General features: G+C 41.7%; 1 protein-coding gene across 10 annotated transcripts in view; it reads right to left on the reverse strand.

Moving 5' to 3' along the window:
* The window catches only part of CHRDL1 (chordin like 1), a 135,691-nt gene that overhangs the window by 41,922 nt on the left and 72,102 nt on the right, over positions 1–21,667 (reverse strand). For 4 of the 10 annotated variants that reach the window (XM_070784860.1, XM_070784857.1, XM_070784864.1 and 1 more), the window contains exons 5-6: positions 7,337–7,482; positions 6,416–6,512 (exon numbers count right to left, since the gene is read on the reverse strand). The exons of 1 other annotated variant lie outside the window; for it this stretch is intronic. In XM_070784860.1, the coding sequence (XP_070640961.1) occupies positions 6,416–6,512; positions 7,337–7,482 (243 nt within the window). The remainder of the gene's footprint in view (positions 1–6,415; positions 6,513–7,336; positions 7,483–21,667) is intronic. 5 more of the 10 variants (XM_070784861.1, XM_019955451.2, XM_070784862.1 and 2 more) reach the window with 3 other exon arrangements.

Consider the following 21,667-nt stretch of genomic DNA (forward strand, 5'->3'; position numbering starts at 1 on the left):
ATATATACATATATAATAGAATATTACTCAGCCATAAGAAAGAATAAAATATTGCCACTTGCAGCAATGTGGATGGACCTAGAGATTATCATACTAAGTAAAGTAAGTCCAACAAAGACAAATATTTTGTGGTATTACTTATACATGGAACCTAAAAATACAAATGAATCTATATACAAAACAGAAACAGACTCAAAAACATAGAAAACAAACTTATAGTTGCCAAAGGGGAAAGGGGTGGGAAGGGACAAATTAAGAGTATGGGATTAAAAGATACAAACTAGTATACATAGAGTAGATAAGAAACAAGAGTTTACTACATAGCATAGGAAACTATATTCAGTATCTTTAATAACAACCTATGATGGAAAATAATCTGAAAATTACATATATATATATATATAATTAACTGGATTACTTTATTGTACATCTGAAACTAACACAATACTGTAAATAAACTATACTTCAATTTTTAAAAACGGACTCTCTTCTCTTTGGAGTGGACTCAAGCTGGGACAAAGATGGGAAAGGAGATAAGGAACAAAAGAGTCTTTCCTGGCTGAAAGTTCATAGTTGTACTGAGGGACAGTACACACACTGTGAGAAACAGGTATGGAAAGATCCAGTGCCTTATTGAAGCATACATTAAATTAGGCTGCAACTAAATTCATGCTGACCTGTAAAGGCTGGTGCAAAAAGCATAGTAAAAAAGATGAGCCTGTATGGATACTAAGAATAAGGTCATTTCTTTCTAAAAGAAATATTAGTTATAGTGTGCTAAAGTAAGGTAGGGAATAAAAAGCAATATGAGGGATCACCTAATTTCCTATTGACCATGAATGAATGTAAAGCCAGTACCATCACCATAGTCAGTAATTCAGAGGAAGAAAAAACAAAAACAATATCTTATTTTTGTTGTTGTTGTTTAGTTGCTAAGTCATGTCTGACTCTTTGTGACCCCATGGACTGTAGCCCACCAGGCTCCTCTGTCTAGGGGATTTCCCAGGCAAGAATACTGGAGTGGGTTGCCATTTCCTTTTCCAGGGAATCTTCCCAACCCAGGGATTGAACCTGCATCTCCTTCATCAACAGACAAGATTCTTTATCACTGAGTCACCAGGGAAGACCAATATCTTATTTTAGTAGCATCTAATTCCAACCATGATAAACTTTCTGGCAATATTTCCAAGCTAGTGTGTGTTCATTCAAACAATACCTACTCTGTGCCTAGCACAGTGGGGGAAAAAAGATGAGCCCAAAATAGTTACTGCCTTGAGGAACACATATTGGTAGGGATGATAAGACATGGGCACATATAATAAAAGACAAAAGGTGCTAAGGTTATAAATGCCACTGGAAAAGCACAGGTGAGGTCCTGAAAAGTCTTAGAGAGGAGGGAATTTAGTCCTAATTTATAGGATTAAAAAAAAATCATGGAGGAGGTAGCGTTTGAGCCAGCCTCTGAAGGAGAAGCAGGATTTAGGGGTGGAGAAACTGGAATGAAGGTGGGAAGGCAAAGAAGAGAGAAAGACCCTCCCACTAGTATTTATCCAAATCAAAACCACAGTGAAGTATCACCTCACATGGGTCAAAATGGCCATCATCAAAAAGGTCTAATAAATGTTGGAGAGCGTGCCAAGAAAAGGAAATGCCCCTACACTGTTGGTGGGAATGTAAATTGGTACAGCCACTGGAGAGAACAGTACGAAGGTTCCTTAAAAAAACAGAAATAGAGTTATATGATCTAGCAATCCCACTCCTGGGCATATATCCAGAAAAGAGAAAAACTCTATTTCCAAAAGATATATGCACCCCAACGTTCATAGCAGCACTGTTTATAAGAGCCAAGACATGGAAGCAATCCAAATATCCATCAATTGAGGAATGGATAAAGAAGATGTGGGACATATATACAATGGAATATTAGTCATAAAAAAGAATGAAATAATGCCGTTGCCAGCAACATGGATGGACCTAGAGATTATCATCTATGAGTGAAGTAAGTCAGACAGAGAAAGACACATATGATGTCACTTATATGCATAATCTAAAAAAATGATACAAATGGACTATTTACAAAACAGAAACAAACTCAGAGAACAAACTTATGGTTACTGGGGTGGAGGGGGGAGGATGGGGGAATGAATAGATTAGAAGTTTTCGACTGACATGTACACACTGCTATATTTAAAATGGATAACTGAAAGGACTACTGCATAGCACAGGGAACTCTGCTCAACACTCCATAATGACCTGAACGGGAAAATAATTTGAAAAAGAATAGATACATGTATAACTTAATGTCTTTGCTGTATACCTGAAACTAACACAACACTGTTAATCAATTCTACCCCAATATAAAATAAAAAATTAAACAAAACAAAATAAACAAAAAAGACAAAATGTGACCTGAGGACTACCTATGTTAGCATCTGAGGAGGCTGCATTTGAGCTAGGGCTTCAGGAGTAGGCAGGATTTTCACAAATGAAATCCGAGGGAAAGGATATTCTAGAGACAGGCAATATCCTCTCCTTTCAAGTCTTACTGTACATGTTGTATAGATATAACTAAGGAAGCCATTTTGTCACTTTTTCTTCCCAGCCTTATTGTGAAATGGTTGCTTCTCATTCACCCCAAACTGGCTTACCATATGAATGGGATTAGATGCTCTGACCAATCAGAGACTGACATTGGTCACTCCTCTATTGGTTTACTAAGGTTTCAAACTTTTAAGATGCTCAATTTAAGTGCACCAAATTCAGATGTAAAACCACCATTTCAGGCCACCCCCAGTCATCTACATTGTTGTAGGGATGGTTTCTCAAAGCGAAAGTCTATGGACCACCTGCATCAGAATGGATGATGAGGCCAGTTTAAAAGCACATCCCAGGGCCCCTCCCCAAGGCCACCAAAACAGAATCTCTGTGGTTGTGGTCCAGGGAGGTGAAATTCAATAATTTCTCCGGTAATTCTAAGCACACTGAAGTTTGAAAGATATTGAGGGGCTGAGGAGAGAGCAAAGGTACAAAAGTGAGACCACACAAGAACAATATGGGAAGAACCCAAGGTGCAAGAATGCAAGCATGTGGACCTATAAAGGTAACTCAGGAGACCTTCACTGTCAGAGTCAGGGGTGGACACATTCTGCAGGCACCAGGGAGCCATTCCTTTCAGTGGCAGAGTGGGGTGGTTAGAAGCCTAGAGTCCGGAGCCAGACTTCCATGGTTCAGATCTCAGCTCTTTGACTCACTAGCTGCTGCTGCTGCTGCTAAGTCGCTTCAGTCATGTCCGACTCTGTGTGACCCCATAGATGGCAGCCCACCAGGCTTCCCCATCCCTGGGATTCTCCAGGCAAGAATACTGGAGTGGGCTGCCATTTCCTTCTCCAATGCATGAAAGTGGAAAGTGAAAGTGAAGTCACTCAGTTGTGTCCGACTCTAGCGACCCCATGGACTGCAGCCTACCAGGCTCCTCCGTCCATGGGATTTTCCAGGCAAGAGTACTGGAGTGGGGTGCCATTGCCTTTTCTGGACTCACTAGCTACATAACCTTGAACAAGGATCTTAACCTCTTTCTGCCTCAGTTTCATCATCTGTAAAATGAAGTTAATAATCATAACCTCCCCCACCCCCAACGGGGTTGTCATGAAATTAAATGAGTTCATATCTGTAAAATGCATAGAACTGCGACTGGCATTGAGTAAGTACAATGTGTGTCAGCATAAAGACTTCTGAGTAGGGGTGTAGCACAGTTAAGGCTATCTCTTTGGAAGATTAAGCTGGCAGTAATGTATGGGAAGGCTTACTGATAGCTCAGCTGGTAAAGAATCCTCCTGCAATGCAGGAGACCCCGGTTCAGTTCCTGGGTCGGGAAGACCCACTGGAGAAGGGATAGGCTACCCACTCCAGTATTCTTGGGCTACCCTGGTGGCTCAGCTGGTAAAGAATCCACCTGCAATACAGGAGACCTGGGTTCGATTCCTGGTTTGGGAAGATCCTATGGAGAAGGGAAAGGTTACTCAATCCAGTATTCTGGGCTGGAGAATTCCATGGACTGTATAGTCCATGGGGTTGCAAAGAGTCAGACAGGACTGAGTGACTTTCACTTTCAATGTATGGGAGTCAATCACCCATTTGCTACTAGCAAATCCCATCATATTTTCCCTCTATTTCAGTGGCTCTCAACCTTGGCTGCACATTGGAATCACCTCCTTCATTCCCCTTTCCCCTTACCAAGGTAATTCCAATATGTACCCATAGCCAAGAACCAGTGTTCTAAATATACAGTCATCCCTTGGTATCTTCAGGGCATTGGTTCCAAAGGACCCTTGCAGATACCAAAATGCAAGGATGCTCAAGTCCCTTATATAAAGTGGCATAGTATTTGCATATAGCCTATATACATACTCCCATACACTTTAAATCATCTCTAGATTACTCATAATACCTAAGTATTAGAAGTTGGGAATACAATGTAAATGCCATGTAAATGGTTGGCAGCCCACAGCAAATTCAAGTTTTGCTTTTTGGAACTTTCTGGATTTATTTTTTCTCCAATATGTTCAGACCATGGTTAGTTAAATCTGAGGATTCAGCACTTGCTGTATTTCAAATTTGTTCAGTATTTGTTATTGAATCCTCACTTTATGGAAGACAGTGTCCTAGGTCCTTTTCCTGCATTATCTCATTTAAACTTAACAACAGTTTGGAGGTTGGTGCTAACATAATCCTTAATGTAAAGACTGCTAGAAAGGTGAGTACATACATGGCTCATGATCACCCAGCTTGAAAGTAGCAGGACTGGGATTAGAATCAAGGCAGCCTGGCTCCAGAAGACCTCAGTCTGAACCACTACTCTATACTGTGTGCCCCGCCCTGAATCTTGGCCTCTCATACCAGAGAGACTGACTGCTACATCCATCCTCTTGGTCTCTCTACTTGTCTTCTTTCCTCCCTCCAATCTAGTGTGGACACAATAACCAGTGAGATCTTGGAAGACATCAACTGGATCACATCACATCTCCTGCACAACTTTCTACTGGCTTCCCAATGCACTTCACAATGGAAATCCAAACTTGTTACCATGGCCTTGAAGGTCCTGCATCATCTGACTCCTGTTCACCTCTTAAGTCTCACCAAATGTCAGTTACGACCACAATCACTATATTCCTACCACACTGGTCCAAAGCTCCTTGAATGCTCTAAGCTCTTCCTTGCCTGGTCCTTTGAACTTTTTTTTTTTCTTTCTGCTTGGTATACTCTTCCCCCAGGACCTTTGCATGGATTACTCCTTTTCATCTTTCAAGTCTGAGCTTAAATGTCATCTCAGAGAAGCCTTTCCAACAACTCAACTAAATGCCTTCACCTCTTTTTCTATCTCAATCCCTTGTTTATTTACTTTACAGTACATACATCGTTTATATTTAGATATGTGTTTGCTTGTTTGTTTATTGTCTTCTCTGGTAAACTGTGGGTTCCACAAGGGCAAAGAACATACCCTGGCTGCTATGTATGCCACATATGGTTATATAGGTTGTGTCCTGCATAAGGGTGCCTCAGCTAAGGAGGTACATTCACAAGGATTTTCCAGCAAATGGCAAGTCAAGTATCTTAAGTAAGGTAATCCTTTCTGTAATTCACATGAAGATGCCATACAGTCTAGCAGCGCCCTGTGTGACTACTATGTTTACCATTATGTATCCAGCTTCTAGCACAGTGCCGAGCATATAGTAGATGTTCAATGAGCATGTTAACTGGATGGAAGGGAAGAAGACAAAATTAGGAGGGAAAGTGGGAAAAGGGGGGATATAAAGGACTGCTGATAGATTTGGTAATCTGAGAAGAGGTAATAAAGGAGAAATTAAAGGTAATGCTGTTTGATCTTGGAAACCTAAAGAATAAAAAGAGTGCCGTCATCAAAGAAATGAAACTCAAAGAAGAAAAAAACTGGCTTTGAGAAGATGACAATTCCATTTTGAATATAATTTGAGAAGATGATGCCTTCCATTTTGCTGTTATTGAGTCTGTCAGCATTTTACTGTGGGATTTGAGAAATACCCCTACCTTTGCCCAGCATAATCTTCAAAATGTTCACATCAGTGCTTTGGGAGGCCAAGTCTTCCTGTCAAGGCTGTGTATGGAAAAGCCCTATGTTTTACAATACAATAATGGAGGGGCCAAGCTAGATGAATCTCACCCCTCTCCCCCTGCTGTGCTGCAGTGCGGTTTCTTTAGGGCAGTGACCTTTAAAAACAATGCTTTTATTTTTTTTCCTTTTGTGATTGAAAGCACCCTTAAAATTTAAGGCTAGCATAGAAAATTCCCTTTTGCTAAAACACTGGACAGGTATTTCCCTCTTCTAAATCCTGCTACTCAAGATGGTAGCACCTGGGGTCTTGGAATACAGGATACCTACCTCTGCACACCCGGCAGCAGGAATCTGGAACAGAGACTGGGAAAGCACAGGTTAACTTGGGGCAAGTCTTGAGACCACAGTACACATTGCCCTCCTGCTGGGGAGAAACGAAATGAAGGTCAGAAGGAGCTGAAGTTCATGTAAAGGCTTTAGCTCAGTACCTGGGATGAGTAGGGGTTCAAACATAATACATCCTTTCCCCCTGCTCTTCTGCAGTCAGTCCTAGGCACTTCTTAAATTTTATGATGCGTTTATTTTTTTTTTTCCACTTATTATTTCTCCATGCCAGAGACTGAGTCACAGAAGAGATGGTAATCCTCATCAGGCACCCTGGTCTAAGATAGAACAAAGTATCGGGTTCTATCTATTACATTCTCTGGGCCGCACAATTAGATGGTGATGTAATCAGTATACCTTATTCATGAAGTATACAATTCTTTTGACAAGTAATGTCACAGGAATCATTATGATCAAGCATTTTTCGAGATGTTTTTCTTTGCAGGGCAAAGAACTATCTCGTTAACAGAATATGTCAGAGATGGGAACCAAGAGACACCACATTTTCTTGTGAATTGGACTGATACTGCTAGATGGTGCCAGTGGTTTTTCCACCCATAGCATTTCCAAGGCATCAAATAACTGAGTTCTTCAGATGAAAGCACTTGTGGTATAATGATTGTGAAGAGAAGTACAGATCAAGATCATCAGCTCATCTTTGTCCTAAAGTTTTAAGACAAGGATATGGCTGGGTCCAACCTTTTCAACAGAGATTATCAGGGTTGATGAAGATCAGGGAGGCTTACGATTTAGATGCGCTTCATCCTCTTTCAATCAAGTACCCTACAGTGTAGGCTCAAACTAAAGGTACGTGTATGGAAGAGCTCTTATGTGGGTAGAGGACATTGAAATACAGGGTCTTACCGAGCAGCTGCACTGGGTGCACTGGTTGGGCTGCCGGTTCTGAAAGAGCCCTTCAGCCATGAACAGCTCACCGTGTTGGTAAGTGGTCCCGTTGTATTCACATGACTTGCTGGTCATTTTATTGTTCGCTGGGGGTAAGGAGTCTTCTGGGACAGGGTGGAAAAAAACCACACCAAGTATTGGCATCATTGCAAAGAATTTCACAAATTCCCAAACAAACAGCAGGTGGGGCTGTACAACACAGAGGGAGTTAAAAATAGCCCCTGATTCAGGGGCTAATGACTTCGATAATATTAAAGCAGCCAGACAGGAATAACAACTAACATGACCAACCATCCAACCCTTCACTTGTTGGGCATTTATTGAGCACCTACTATGTGGGCTTCCCTGGTGGCTCAGAGGTTAAAGCGTCTGCCTCCAATGCAGGAGACCCGGGTTCAATCCTTGGGTTGGGAAGATCCCCTGGAGAAGGAAATGGTAACCCACTCCAGTATTCTTGCCTGGAGAATCCCATGGATGAAGAAGCCTGGTGGGCTACAGTCCATGGGGTTGCAAAAGAGTCGGACACGACTGAGCAACTTCACTATATACCAGGCACTGTGATAGGTACTAGGCAGAGATTAGTGAAGAAAGACAAGGCTCCTGCCATGATAGAGCTACCAGTCTTAGACAAAGAAGGTATTAACTTGTCTCGAGGGAGGGAGTCTTTTCAGATGAGGAACCACCTATTATAACTACCCTAGTAACTTTACCGTCTCCCATGTTTTATTACACTTGGCGTGTGCTTGTTCCAGCCTCTGGAGTCTGCTTGTTTTCAATCCCTCCACTAAGATGGTCCCCTTCCTTCTCCTCTTTTCCATCTACTGAAGTCCTGTCTGATTTTCAAGGACCAGCAAAAGTTACCTATTATTGAACAAGTGCCCAGATTAAACTAATCATCAGTGTACAGATTAACAATAGATACAAGCAGAGCTGTGGGATAGTGGGGGAAGAGAAATAAGGAGAGTGGTGTGTTTCCTGACAAGGAAGCTTAGAGAGTTAGACCATTCTGGGACCCTCCTACACTGTTGGTGGGAATGTAAATTGGTACGCCCACTATGGAGAACAGTATGGAGGTTCCTTAAACACTAAAAATAGAGTTGTCATATGATCCAGCAATCCCACTCCTGGGCATATATCCAGAGAAAACTATAATTCAAAAAGAACACTGTACTCCAATATTCATAGCAGCACTATTTACAATAGCCAAGACATGCAGGTAACATAAATGTCCATCAACATAAATAAGATAAATAAGATGTGGAACTGAGTAAGCCAAAAAGTTCATTTGGGTTAAAGTAAAAATAAAAGACACATTTTTCATTTTTACTAAGAACTTCATTGAACAAAGTATTCACTAACCTAAAGAACTTTTTGGCCAATGCAATATGCAATGGAATACTACTAATCTATAATAAAAGAAAGAAATATTGCCATTTGCAGCAACATAGGTGGGCCTAGAAATTATACTAAGTGAAGTAAGTCAGGAAGAGAAAAGCAAACACTGTATGCTATCACTTATATGTGAAATCTAAAAAAATAATACAAATGAATTTATATTAAAACAGAAACAGACTCACAGAAATAGAAAATGAACTTATAGTTATCAAAGAGAAATGGGAGAGGCAGAAAGGGATAAATTAGGAGTATGGGATTACTAGGTACCAACTAATATACATCAAGGCTGTATATCGTCACCCTACTTATTTAACTTATATGCAGAGTACATCATGAGAAATGCTGGGCTGGAAGAAGCACAAACTGGAATCAAGATTGCCAGGAGAAATATCAATAACCTCAGATATGCAGATGATACCACCCTTATGGCAGAAAGTGAAGAGGAACTAAAAAGCCTCTTGATGAAAGTGAAACTGGAGAGTGAAAAAGGGCTTAAAGCTCAACATTCAGAAAACTAAGATCATGGCATCTGGTCCCATCACTTCATGGGAAATAGATGGGGAAACAGTGGAAACAGTGTCAGACTTTATTTTGGGGGGCTCCAAAATCACTGCAGATGGTGACTAAAAGACGCTTACTCCTTGGAAGAAAAGTTATGACCAACCTAGATAGCATATTCAAAAGCAGAGACATTACTTTGCCAACAAAGGTCCGTCTAGTCAAGGCTATGGTTTTTCCAGTGGTCATGTATGGATGTGAGAGTTGGACTATGAAGAAAGCTGAGCGCCGAAGAATTGATGCTTTTGAACTGTGGTGTTGGAGAAGACTCTTGAGAGTCCCTTGGACTGCAAGGAGATCCAACCAGTCCATTCTGAAGATCAGCCCTGGGATTTCTTTGGAAGGAATGATGCTAAAGCTGAAACTCCGGTACTTTGGCTACCTCATGTGAACAGTTGATTCATTGGAAAAGACTCTGATGCTGGGAGGGATTGGGGGCAGGAGGAGAAGGGGATGACAGAGGATGAGACGGCTGGATGGCATCACTGACTCGATGGACGTGAGTCTGAGTGAACTCCAGGAGTTGGTGATGGACAGGGAGGCCTGGCGTGCTGTGATTCATGGGGTCGCAAAGAGTCAGACACAACTGAGTGACTGAACTGAACTGAACTGAATATACATAAAGTAAATAAGCAACAAGGATTTACTATATAATACAAGGAACTGTGTTCAATGTCTTATAATAACCTATAGTGGAAAATAACCTGAAAAATGTATGTATAACTGAATCAATTTTCTGTATACCTGAAAAAAAACACAATACGGTAAATTATAATTCCATAAAAATGTTTTTTTAAGAGACCATCCTTTCTTTCCCATTACTCAAAACTATAATGAAAATGAGTCCATTTTATGGGGGGGGGGGGTGGTAAATGATACTCAATATAAAAAAAAAATTGTTCTCAGAATGTAGTTAAAAATTATAAGGACTAATAATAATATCCATCATCATCATAAAATAAGAGTTAACATTTATTGAGCCCCAAATAATATGCTAGGCTTTACATCATTGGTTATTACTAAGAACATTCTGATGTAGATATTAAAGTATGCCCATTTTGCTGATGAGGAAACTAAGGCTTAAGAAATTAATTGACTCCCAAGGTCACACAACTTGTTAATGGTAGCACCAGGACCTGACTGATTCAAGAATCTTACCTCCTAGGATGCCAATCACTTCAAACCTGTCACAAGGAAAGGACCATTTAATTTAAAACTCAAACCACAGAACATGAAAGCTGTGTTGTCCCTGTAGAATGTATGGCCTCAAATACCCAGAAAATATCACACTTTCTTTGGCTTCAGTGATTAGATTAACTAACTCAATTCTATACTTTGCTATATAAGTTGATCTAACTTCAATTTCTGAGTAAATCTCTCCTTTGTTGTTAAGTACTGATTAAAGACCCCTTACAGGATACAAAGAAAGTTCCTTCATTTTGTTTTATAAAAGAAAAAGTTTTAAATCTGAGCGAGAGTCTAACTCATACCTTTTGGCCTGGGCTGACTCCCTATTCCTGCCCAAAGTACACACATAACCAGACAGCTGCAGCTGGCATACATGAGTGAAACCCAATGGAGAGAGTACAGAAGCAGGCCATTTGCCCCCTGGGCCCTAATAATAGCAAATCTCTGTATTTTGTGGTGAAGGAAAACTAGGGTGACCTATAAAATAATATTCGCCATGACTTACAGAAGCTGGTGAGTATTTGGAATATTGAGTGGAAAAAAAAAAAGTTTGGGATTTTTTTTTGCCTCAAAAGAATGTGGGCTGAGTTCTGAACTGTGTCTTCCACCGAGGGATCAATGAGGAGGCAACTGTGTAGGGTGAGGTTTTCCAGCGAGCCTTGACCTTGAGAGTCTTTCTTGTAACCGTCTTCAGAGAAATCCCGCATGGAGTCTATTAATCTACTCAACAGGAGATGGGGAGAAAGCAAAAATGAGGAGGACAAAATAGAATCAAAGAAAAAGAAACCAATTGTGGTGATGCTTAATGCTAGTTTTACACACAATAAATTTATCTTAACAACTTCTCGTTTATTATGATTTCATTCTTCTAATATCCCTAACAGAATGGGGGAGTGAGAATTATGAAAATGAGGCTACTGATACTTCAAAAGATTTGGTCCATGTCACACTGCTATTAATAGAAGAGTCAACAAGGAAATATAGTTTTTGTGCCTTGATTTGTGCTCTTTTCACACCATGTGTGTTAAAACTGGGGAGCAGAAAGGAAATGAAATCAGTCCCTGGAAGAGATATCTGCACTTTCAGGTTTATTGCCACATTATCCATAATAGCCAAGATAGGGAGACAGCCTAAGTGGTGTCCATCCTATACCCCATATCCTTGGATGAAAGGATAATGAAATTGTAGTGCATATATATGTGTCTGTGTGTGCTAAGTCACTTCAGTCATGTCCAACTCTGTACGACCCTATGGATTGTAGCTCACTAGGCTCTTCTGTCCATGGGATTCTCCAGGCAAGAATACTGGAGTACGTTGCCATTTCCTATATACATATATTTATTTCCTATATATATATATATATATATCTTGTATATATACACACATACATATATTTCTTATATATATATACACATTTCCTATACATGTATATATATATAGATATACATACACACACAACACAATATTATTCAGCCTTAAAAAGGAGATCCTGCCATTTGCAACAACATGGTTGAACCTGGAGGACATCCTACTAAGTAAGCCAGTTACAGAAAGAAAAAAATGACATAATCTCACTTATATGTGAAATCTTAGAAATAAATAGAAGTAGAGATTAGAATGGTGGTTACCAGGGGCAGGGAGGTGTGAGAAATGGGGAGATACTGGTCACAGGGTACAAAATTGCAGGTATGTAGGATGAGTAAGTCCAGACATCTAAAGTTCAGCATGTTGGCTATAATTAATAATACTGTATTGTATACTGAAAATTTGCTAAGAAAGTAGATTTCAGATGCTCTCATCAAAAAATAAATGAGATGATGTTCATTAGCTTAACTGTGGTAACCATTTCAACATGTCTATCAGATCAGCATGCTGTAACCTTAAAATACATTTGATTTTCACTAAAGGAATTTTTTAAAATCTAGGGGGTGGCAGGATCACTGAGTCATAACCCAGTCTTGGGCACCCACTTCCCATAACCTTGCACAAGTCACATTACCTCTTTGGGCCTCAGCTTTTCTATCTAAGAATATGGAACTCAGATCTCTCCTGGCATCTCTGAAGGCCAACACAGCATGCAAGGAACTGCAGAGGCAAGAACAACCACCTTGGACTGTACATTCTACCTTTTTAGATTTTCCAAGGTGGTTGGGCTTCTACCCAGCTATCCTTAGAAGGCATCCTGTGTTACTGGCCAAAAACTGGCAGAAAATTAGTCTGAAGAAAGACTGGCTTCAGGGCCCCTCAGGGGAATGCTCCAACAGAAGTGACCAGGCTCCACGGCTTCTAGCTTCCCATTTCCAGTTAAATTGCACACAGCACTCTGGGGAGGAGTGGAAGGATACTGCCAGGTATACAGACAAGCATTCAGCCATCAGATTACAGTTGTGTTGCAAAAAGAAACTTCCTTCTCCCCTGGTGAGGGATGATCTATGTAAGTAGAACTCTGACTTCTGGGGTGCTCTGAAAACATCCCCTTATACTCAATGTTTCTAACCACCTTTTCTTTCACTGATGCCTAAAATGCCATCATTAGAAGTCCATCCTTTTGGATTAAGTGACTGTCTATTGCCATGTGTGCATGCTAAGTCACTTCAGTCACATCCAACTCTTTGCAACCCCAAGGACTGTAGCTAGCGAGGCTCCTATTTCCATGGTATTTTCCAGTCAAGAATACTGGATTGGGTTGCCATGACCTCATCCAGGGGATCTTCCTGACCCAGGAATCGAACTCACATCTTTTATGTCTCCTGCACTGGCAGACAGGTTCTTTACCACTAGCGCCACCTGGGAAGCCCTGTCTATTGACAATCAGGTATTATAATCCCAAAACTTCTCTGTGAGGATACACATTGTCAGTAATATCTTAGTGTGAATAACCTGATGACATGTTTTTTCCCCCTTCAGAGTGACTGGTAATTTTTACCAAGAAGTCTGTGGTCCTTTCCCATGTCCTCTGGTACACCATTCTCTCCCCTCCTGGCACTGCCCCTCTTCCTATCCTCTGAAACCCAAAGTCTTCATGCTGGTGGCTCTCTTCTCCACTCTCCCCACCATCAAATTTCTACTTCCTTAGCAGGCCAGTTCTTGGCTAGTCAGAAAGGCCTCTTGTAAGTCAGGAGATAAATCAGCTCTCAGTGTTTATGAAATAAATGCAAACCTCTTCAGAGCTCCCAGCCGTGATCACTAATCTCCTCGACTCTGAGCCCTCCCCCTTTTTGTCATTGCTATTGTTACTCTGGTTCCTATTTTATTTTTGATGGCTGATCCTGAAGACAGTGTTTCTAATCTGGTTCTGTCTCATTCTAGTGGTGTAGTTCCAGCACATCCACAGGCCATTTTGGAGGTGGTGGTGGAGCAGGGAATATGGAGATGAAGGTAAAGGGCTTGAAATGTTATGTTCCCTTTAATTCCCTTGAGACACAGGCACACATACACATAAACATACATACACAATGGAATTCTATTCAGCCATAAAAAAGAATGAAATCTTGCCATTTGCAATGGACCTTGAGGACATTATGCTAAATGAAATAAACCAGACAGAGAAAGACAAATACCATATGATCTCATTTATACATGGAATCTAAAAAATAAACCCCAAGCCTGTAGATACAGAGAACAGATTGGTGGTTGCCAAAGGCAGGGGGTTAGGGGAGTGGGTGAAATGGGTAAAGGAGGTTCAGAGGACTTATAAAATAAAAAATTTATGGGGATGGGATGTACATCATGGTGACTATAGTTAATAAGAGTGTATTACTTTGTCAACAAAGGTCTGTCTAGTCAAGGCTATGGTTTTCCAGTGGTCATGTATGGATATGAGAGTTGGACTATAAAGAAAGCTGAGCACCGAAGAATTGATGCTTTTGAACTGTGGTGTTGGAGAAGACTCTTGAGAGTCCCTTGGACTGCAAGGAGAGCCAACCAGTCCATCCTAAAGGATATCAGTCCTGGGTATTCATTGGAAGGACTGATGTTGAAGCTGAAACTCCAGTACTTTGGCCACCTGATGTGAAGAACTGACTCATTTGAAAAGACCCTGATGCTGGGAAAGATTGAGGGCAGGAGGAGAAGGGGATGACAGAGGATGAGATGGTTGGATGGCATCACTGACTCAATGGACATGGGTTTGTGTGGACTCCCGGAGTTGGTGATGGACAGGGAGGCCTGGCATGCTGTGGTTCATGAGGTCACAAAGAGTCGGACACGACTGAGCAACTGAACTGAACTGAACTGTATATTTTAAGGTTGCTAAGAGAATAAATCTTAAAAGTCCTCAACATAAAAAAATTTGTATATATAAATTTTTAAATATATAGATGTTAACTAAACTTACTGAGTTGGTCATTTTTGAAATATAAACAGATGTTGAATCATTATGTTGCACACCTGAAACAAATATGTCACACATTAACTGAAAGAAAACTACACTAAATTATCAGATTTGCAAAAATTCAAAAGTTTGATTAATAAACTCTCTCAGTAAAGCTGTGGAAAATTTATACAAATACTATGGAGGCTATTTAGCAATATCATTCAGTTTTAAAATATACGTATTTTTCACCAAGCAATCCTACTTTTAAGAATTCACACTACAGATATACTCCATGTGTGAAAAATCTAAGTTATTCATTGTACCATCATTTGTGATGGCAAAAGATTGGAAACAACTTCTGTGTCCATCAGTAGACATCTGGTTAAATACATGATGGCTGATTAATGCAATGAAAAAGTATGCAGCTGTATAAAAGAATGAGTAAGCTTTCTATGTACTAATACAAAAAATAGATTATTTAATGAAAAAAACTGCAAAGTGAAAAATGATTCAGATAATACACTGTGTTTTTTGTAAAAAGAATATATTTTTGGAAGAGTTTATACTCACATTCATAAAGAAAATCAGGAAGGATACATAGGAAAATACTAAAAGTTATAAGGGGGTGCTACGTTTTGAGGGGAAGGGTAAGAATTGGATGGATTGTGGGACAGGAGTGAATTAGACATCTTACTGCATACTTTTACACATACCTCTATGAACATAAGGACCTCCCTGGTAGCTCAGCTGGTAAAGAATCTGCCTGCAATGCAGGAGATCCTGGTTCGAATCCTGGGTTGGGAAGGTCCCCTGGAGAAGGGATAGGCTACCCACTTCAGTAGTTGGCTTGGGCTTCCCTGGTGGCTCAGACGGTAAAGAACCTGCCTGCAATGGGGGAGACTTGGGTTTGATCCCTGGGTTGGGAAGATCCCCTGGAGGAGGGCATGGCAGCCCATTCCAGTATTCCTGGTTGGAAAATCCCCATGGACAGAGGAGCCTGGTAGGCTATAGTCCATGGGGTTACAAAGAGTCAGACACAACTGAGCGACTAAGCACAGCACAGCTATGAACATAAATACATATGATCATATATACACATATACACATATATATATACATATATACACACACACATATATATACATCATATATACATATATACACATAAGCATTTACATTCTTAAATGATACAAATGTATTTTGCATTAAAAAACTAAATTTGAAGAGTTTATACTTAAAAAAAATTATAATTCAAGGCCAGGGGCTAGACTTGATGACTATTTTGGGTCCCTTCCAATATAGAGAACAAATGGATGGATATCAGGAGTGTAAGTAAGAAGGGAGGTGGGATGAATTGGGAGATTGGGATTGACATATATATGTCACGATGTACAAAACAGGTAACTGATGAGAACCTGCTGTACAGCACAGGGAACTCTACTCAATGCCCTGTGGCGACCTAAATGGGAAAGAAATTAAAAAAAGAGGGGATATATGCATACACAGACTTCTTCCATGGCTCAGTGTGAAAGAATTTGCCTGAAATGCAGGAGACGCAGGAGATGCAGGTTCGATTCCTGGGTCGAGAAAATCCCCTGGAGGAGGGCATGGTATTCCACTTCAGTATTCTTGCTGGAGGATCCAAGGACAGAGGAGACTGGCAGTCTACAGTCTTTTGGGTCGAAAAGAGTCAGACACAACTGAAGCAACTTAGTCCTCACGCACTAATGCATATGCACACATGTGGCTGATTCACTTTGCTGTACAGTACAAACTAGCTGTAAAGCAACTATACTCCAGTAAAAAATTTTTTAAAAAATAAATAAAAGCAAGAGATCATATGGAAAAAATTAAAAAAAAGAAGCAACCATAGAAAATCAGTCCTACAGACCTGGTCATAGAAACCCAACTCAATTCCTACTACTGGGACAGACCTTAGCTAGAACTCCATGTTCCCAGTGTGACTACAATGAGATGGCTGTCTCCTACGGACACTATTTATCCCCTTTGGGGAGAGTGGGGGGCTATTACATTGCTTTCTGAAACAGATAGTTTTAAATAAGGGTGCTGATGGGAAATCTCCTGTGCTCCTCCATGGAGCACCACTGTAGTGGAAGGAAGAACAGCCGGGCCCTCATCCTGATTAGGCTAGGTCAGAGCCTACAGCAGGGATGTGACTCATCTTGCACAAGTAATACATCCCAAACAGTGGGTGTCTATAGCTCCCTTCTAAAAAGGAACTTGCTCACCCTCTGAGGCCATGGGCATGCAGGTGAGTTTTTCCTTGGGAGGCTCACTGAAATCAAAGGTATTGCTTCAAACAGGTCCATCAGCTAAAGCCTACCATTTAGATTTCTTCCTTTCAGCGCTCCAAACATTATGACTTCTTTTGCCCTGGGCTGCTCAAAGTGTCGACTTATCTAGACCTGTTTTCCTTAGGCAGAGGACTATGATTTTAAGATCTTTCCCAAAATCTCCTCCTCCATAAAAACTTAACTGTTCTGTGTCCTATCACATTGAGGCCTTGCTGGGGGTGGGAGAAGTTTAGCACTTATTGACTAATTCATACCACAGTGCCCATGGAAGACAACATTGGAAAATAGGAAGTAGGTTCTTTTTTTTTTTTTGGCCCTGTGGCATACGAGATGTTAGTTGCCCCACCAGGGATAGAACCCATACTCGCTGCAGTGGAAGCAGAGAGTCTTAACTGGACTGCCAGGGAAATCCTGAAAATAGGTTCTTTTTCTAGATAATTAAATTATACTTTGGGCCTTTGCTGCTTTATTTATAATGAGGCTATAGAGGACAGGGCAAGTAGTGTGAAACATTCCAGAATTTAAGGCTCAATGTGGGGGCAATCACTGAAAACACAGCCTCTGAGAGCTGTCCAGTGTCCAAACTGCTCAAATTCCACCTCCACCACTGCTGCTGCTGCTGCGTCGCTTCAGCCGTGTCCAACTCTGTGCGACCCCATAGAGGGCAGCCCGCCAGGCTCCCCGGTCCCTGGGCTTCTCCAGGCAAGAATACTGGAGTGGGTTGCCATTTCCTTCTCCAATGCATGAAAGTCAAAAGTGAAAGTGAAGTTGCTCAGTCGTGTCCGACTCTTAGCAACCCCATGGACTGCAGCCCACCAGGCTCCTCCATCCATGGGATTTTCCAGGTAAGAGTACTGGAGTGGGGTGCCATTGCCTTCTCCACCTCCACTACTAGTTACCACTTAATAGCTGAGCAAATAATTTAACATTCCTGAGCCTCAGTTCACCCATCTATAAAATGGGGCTGATAATACCCATCTCATAGGTTGTTGTAAAGATGAAATGAGGTAAGACACATAATGTGCTCAGCATAGTACCAGGTGCATACAGGTGCTCATTGAATGCTGTTATTGTTATATTACTATTATCTGTAATGATAGGGTTTCTGGAAGGCAGAAAGCAGGTCGGTAATGGAAACAATCTGGGGCTGCCTAGTCGGGCTGCCTAGTCCTTACAGTGCCTGTTATAGACTGAATGTTTGTGTCCTTTTCACCAAATCCCTATGTTGGAAACCTAATCCCCAATGTGAGGTGAGGTCTGTGGGAGTTGTGGCCTTCATGAATGGGATTGTGCCCTTATAAGAGACAATGGGAAGATGATCTCTGCTTTCAGCTATGAGAACACAGGATGAAGATGACTATCCCTGAACCACGAAGTGATCTCTCAACAGGTTTGCTGGCACCTTGACTTTCCAGCCCCTTGAACTGTGAGAAATAAATGTTTGTTGTTTAAGCCATTAGTCTTTGATATTTTTATTACAGCAGCCCAAACTAAGATGACTGTCTTTCACTGCCCTGTAGGACTTCTCAAATATTGCCAGATTCTGAGTGGTGACTACAGTCACTTCTGTCATCATGTTCACTAAGAATCCTTCTATGCCTCAGCTTCCAACCAACCCGTCTGCCCTCCCCGCCCCTCTCCCTCATTTCAGTGGGAAGCCCACCAGGAGAGACTTCTTTAGCTGAGTACCTGAATTCTGGTCAAAGCCATCTATCAAACTCATAGTCTCTGTGTTGGATTTTCTGAGGGTTTCAGGGAGGTGGGTTTATGGGTCAGAAGTGTCACCAGTGTGTCTGTGATTGAGCGGTCCCGAAGGGAAAAGAAACCGATTCTCCCCCTGCATTCGGGCCATCATTTCCAGTCTCCTCTCCTGCTGCACACTAAACAAAAGCCACTGTTGATTGGTTTGATTTTCATCTTTGTTTTGGTTCAGTAACTGAGCTGTTCCTTGGAAAAGTAGTTCATATTTTTCAGTTCAGAATGCCTCTCCCCTTTCAACCTTCATCCAATTTTGCTTCTGTCCACTCTCCATGGCCCAGCTCTAGTCTCATCTCTTCAGGGAAGCCTTGTCTAAGTATTACTAATACTTTTGCACTCAAAGGTCTCTTTGGAGGAAAGAAAAAGGACTGGTAGAGCAGACTGCTCCTGCTACAGTAGAGCTTCCAAAGGTGGCAAGTTCACTGTGTCCCTAACCTCTCTTCTTTTCTGCTTTGCCAGAGTGCTCGATATGGCCCAACTTCAAGCACTGGTTAGGGTAGGGCCCTGACTTTCCCAAAGGCTTAATAAGTTCATGGTAATGAATACTGAAGATTGGAACAACCAATAAAGAGCAAGGTAGTAGTGGTGGGGAGAACAAAGACCACAGTGAGACACCACTTTGTACCCTCCAGGATGGTTATAACAAAAAAGATAATAATAAATTGTTGGCAATGGTGTGGAAAAAATGGAAATTTTGTGCTACTGGTGGGAATGCAAAAATGTCATGTGGTACAGCTGCTGTGCCAAAAAGCTGGGCAGTTCCTCCAAAGTTAAACCTAGAGTCACTATATGAACCAGTAATCCCACTTCTAGGTATAAACTGAAGAGAACTGAAAGGAGGGATTCAAACAGATCCCTGTACATGAATGTTTAGAGCAGCATTATTCACAATAGTCAAAAGGTGGAAACCACCCAGTACCCATTAATGGACGAATTGATAAACAAAATGTGGTGTATCATACAATGACATATATTTCAGTTAGAATGGATGAACCTTGAAAACATTATGCTTAGTAAAAGAAGCCAGACACAAAAGGTCACATACTGTATGATTTCATATTTATGAAGTATCCACAATAGGCAAATCCACAGAGACAGAAAGAAGCTCAGTGCATGCCAGGACCAGAGGGGAGGGGAAAATGGACAGCTAACTGTCAGCGGGTATGGGACTTCCTTTTGGGGATGATGAAAATATTCTGGAATTAGAGAGTGGCGGTGGTTGCAATATCTTGTAAATACACTAAAACCAACTTAACTGTACTCTTTAAAAGGATAAATAGTATGGGAATTATACCTCAGATAAAGCTGTTTCCCAAAACCATAAAAGATGAAACTTCCTACAATGCAGACACAAAGGCTGAGTATCAACACCGGGCAAGCCTGGACAAAATGAAGGTGCTGTATATCCTGGTGACAGGGAGGCAGGTCAAGAATAGCAAAGTAAATGAAAAAGCCAAAGGAGAAGCTCAAAGGGGTTGTGGGGGTGGATCCCCAGTTATCATCTTGTCCACGGGGTATCTGCCTTGGGAGATGCAGTAGGTCTGCCAGACAGCTGAGCTAAAGCAGGGGGCCAATGCGGGGAGGGCTTTCCCATTTGGAATCTTCAAGGAGACTCTTTAGCACAACTAGTGGCCTCCCTACTCCGACCCCCAGGCCAATCCTCATGGGGTCCTGGGCCAGGAAATTCCTGAAGCAGATTCAGTAGATCACTCTGCAGCTATACAGACAGACACAACACTGTCCCAACCAAGAAGGTGCTGAGTGAGAAGAAACAGTCATCTGCCCGTCCCCCTTTTCATCCAGAACCCATCTGCGGGCTGTTTTTCATCCCACTTCCATTCACGTTTCAGCTGCTGTCAGTCAGTAGCTGACCCTGCCTGAAAATGCTGTCTTGTCAGACAGATGCAGAGAAGGAGGGCCGGAGGAAAGGTTTTGTGCAAGAGGTGAGCCTGTCTCTGGGAGGCAAGCAGGGTGCCGGCAGGCCGGGCACTCCATCTGGGAGAGAAGAAGAGCACATGTATTCTTGGCTGGGTTGGGCCACTGACAGGCTGTGTGATGGAACCACTGTCACTTTGCATCTCTAGGCCTCAGTTCCTAAGGAACTTTCTGCATTCATGAGTATGTATATGTTGGTTGGGGTTAGTCATTTCACTTGCTTCTACTTCACAGGAACAGAGGAGAAGCAAACCACATTCTACTTTTTGAAAAGGCTTAGGGAGAAAAGAAGCTACATGCAACACGGACAGTTAATTCTGATTATCTCCAGGTTACCAAGGGCAGTCCATCTGAAGGCAAAAAAAGATGAATAACTGAGTCCGCTCCAGCAGTCTGATGTCCAGAGCTTAAACACCCTGTGAGAGTTCTGCCAACCCAGGAGAGACCCCTCAGCTTGTGATTTGCTGCCCTTCAGGTAGGAGTTCTAGCTTCACTGTGTCAGCCACCTGGGTAAGCACTCGGAGTTAAAGCTGGATATGGAGCAGCATTACAGCAAGGCCTAGCCAGGGTGATAAAGCACACCTTGGAGATGCCTCCCCTTGGCTAAAGAACACTCTGCCTCAGACCAGCCAGTCCTGACCCCCACTGTGTTCCTTGCCAGCTCTGCCCTGACTCATGCTAGACCCAACCACTGCCACCAACGGTCCTCTGCCTCTTCAAATCCTACCAGCCCTCACCATCTGTCAAACAGACTCTGATTTCTGGCAGCAACTCTACTGGTCTGCCTGTCTGTACCCTACAGTCTAGCACTTGCTAACAGGTGGA

Source organism: Bos indicus, chromosome X (assembly GCF_029378745.1).
Source record: "Bos indicus isolate NIAB-ARS_2022 breed Sahiwal x Tharparkar chromosome X, NIAB-ARS_B.indTharparkar_mat_pri_1.0, whole genome shotgun sequence".
NCBI lineage: Eukaryota > Metazoa > Chordata > Mammalia > Artiodactyla > Bovidae > Bos > Bos indicus.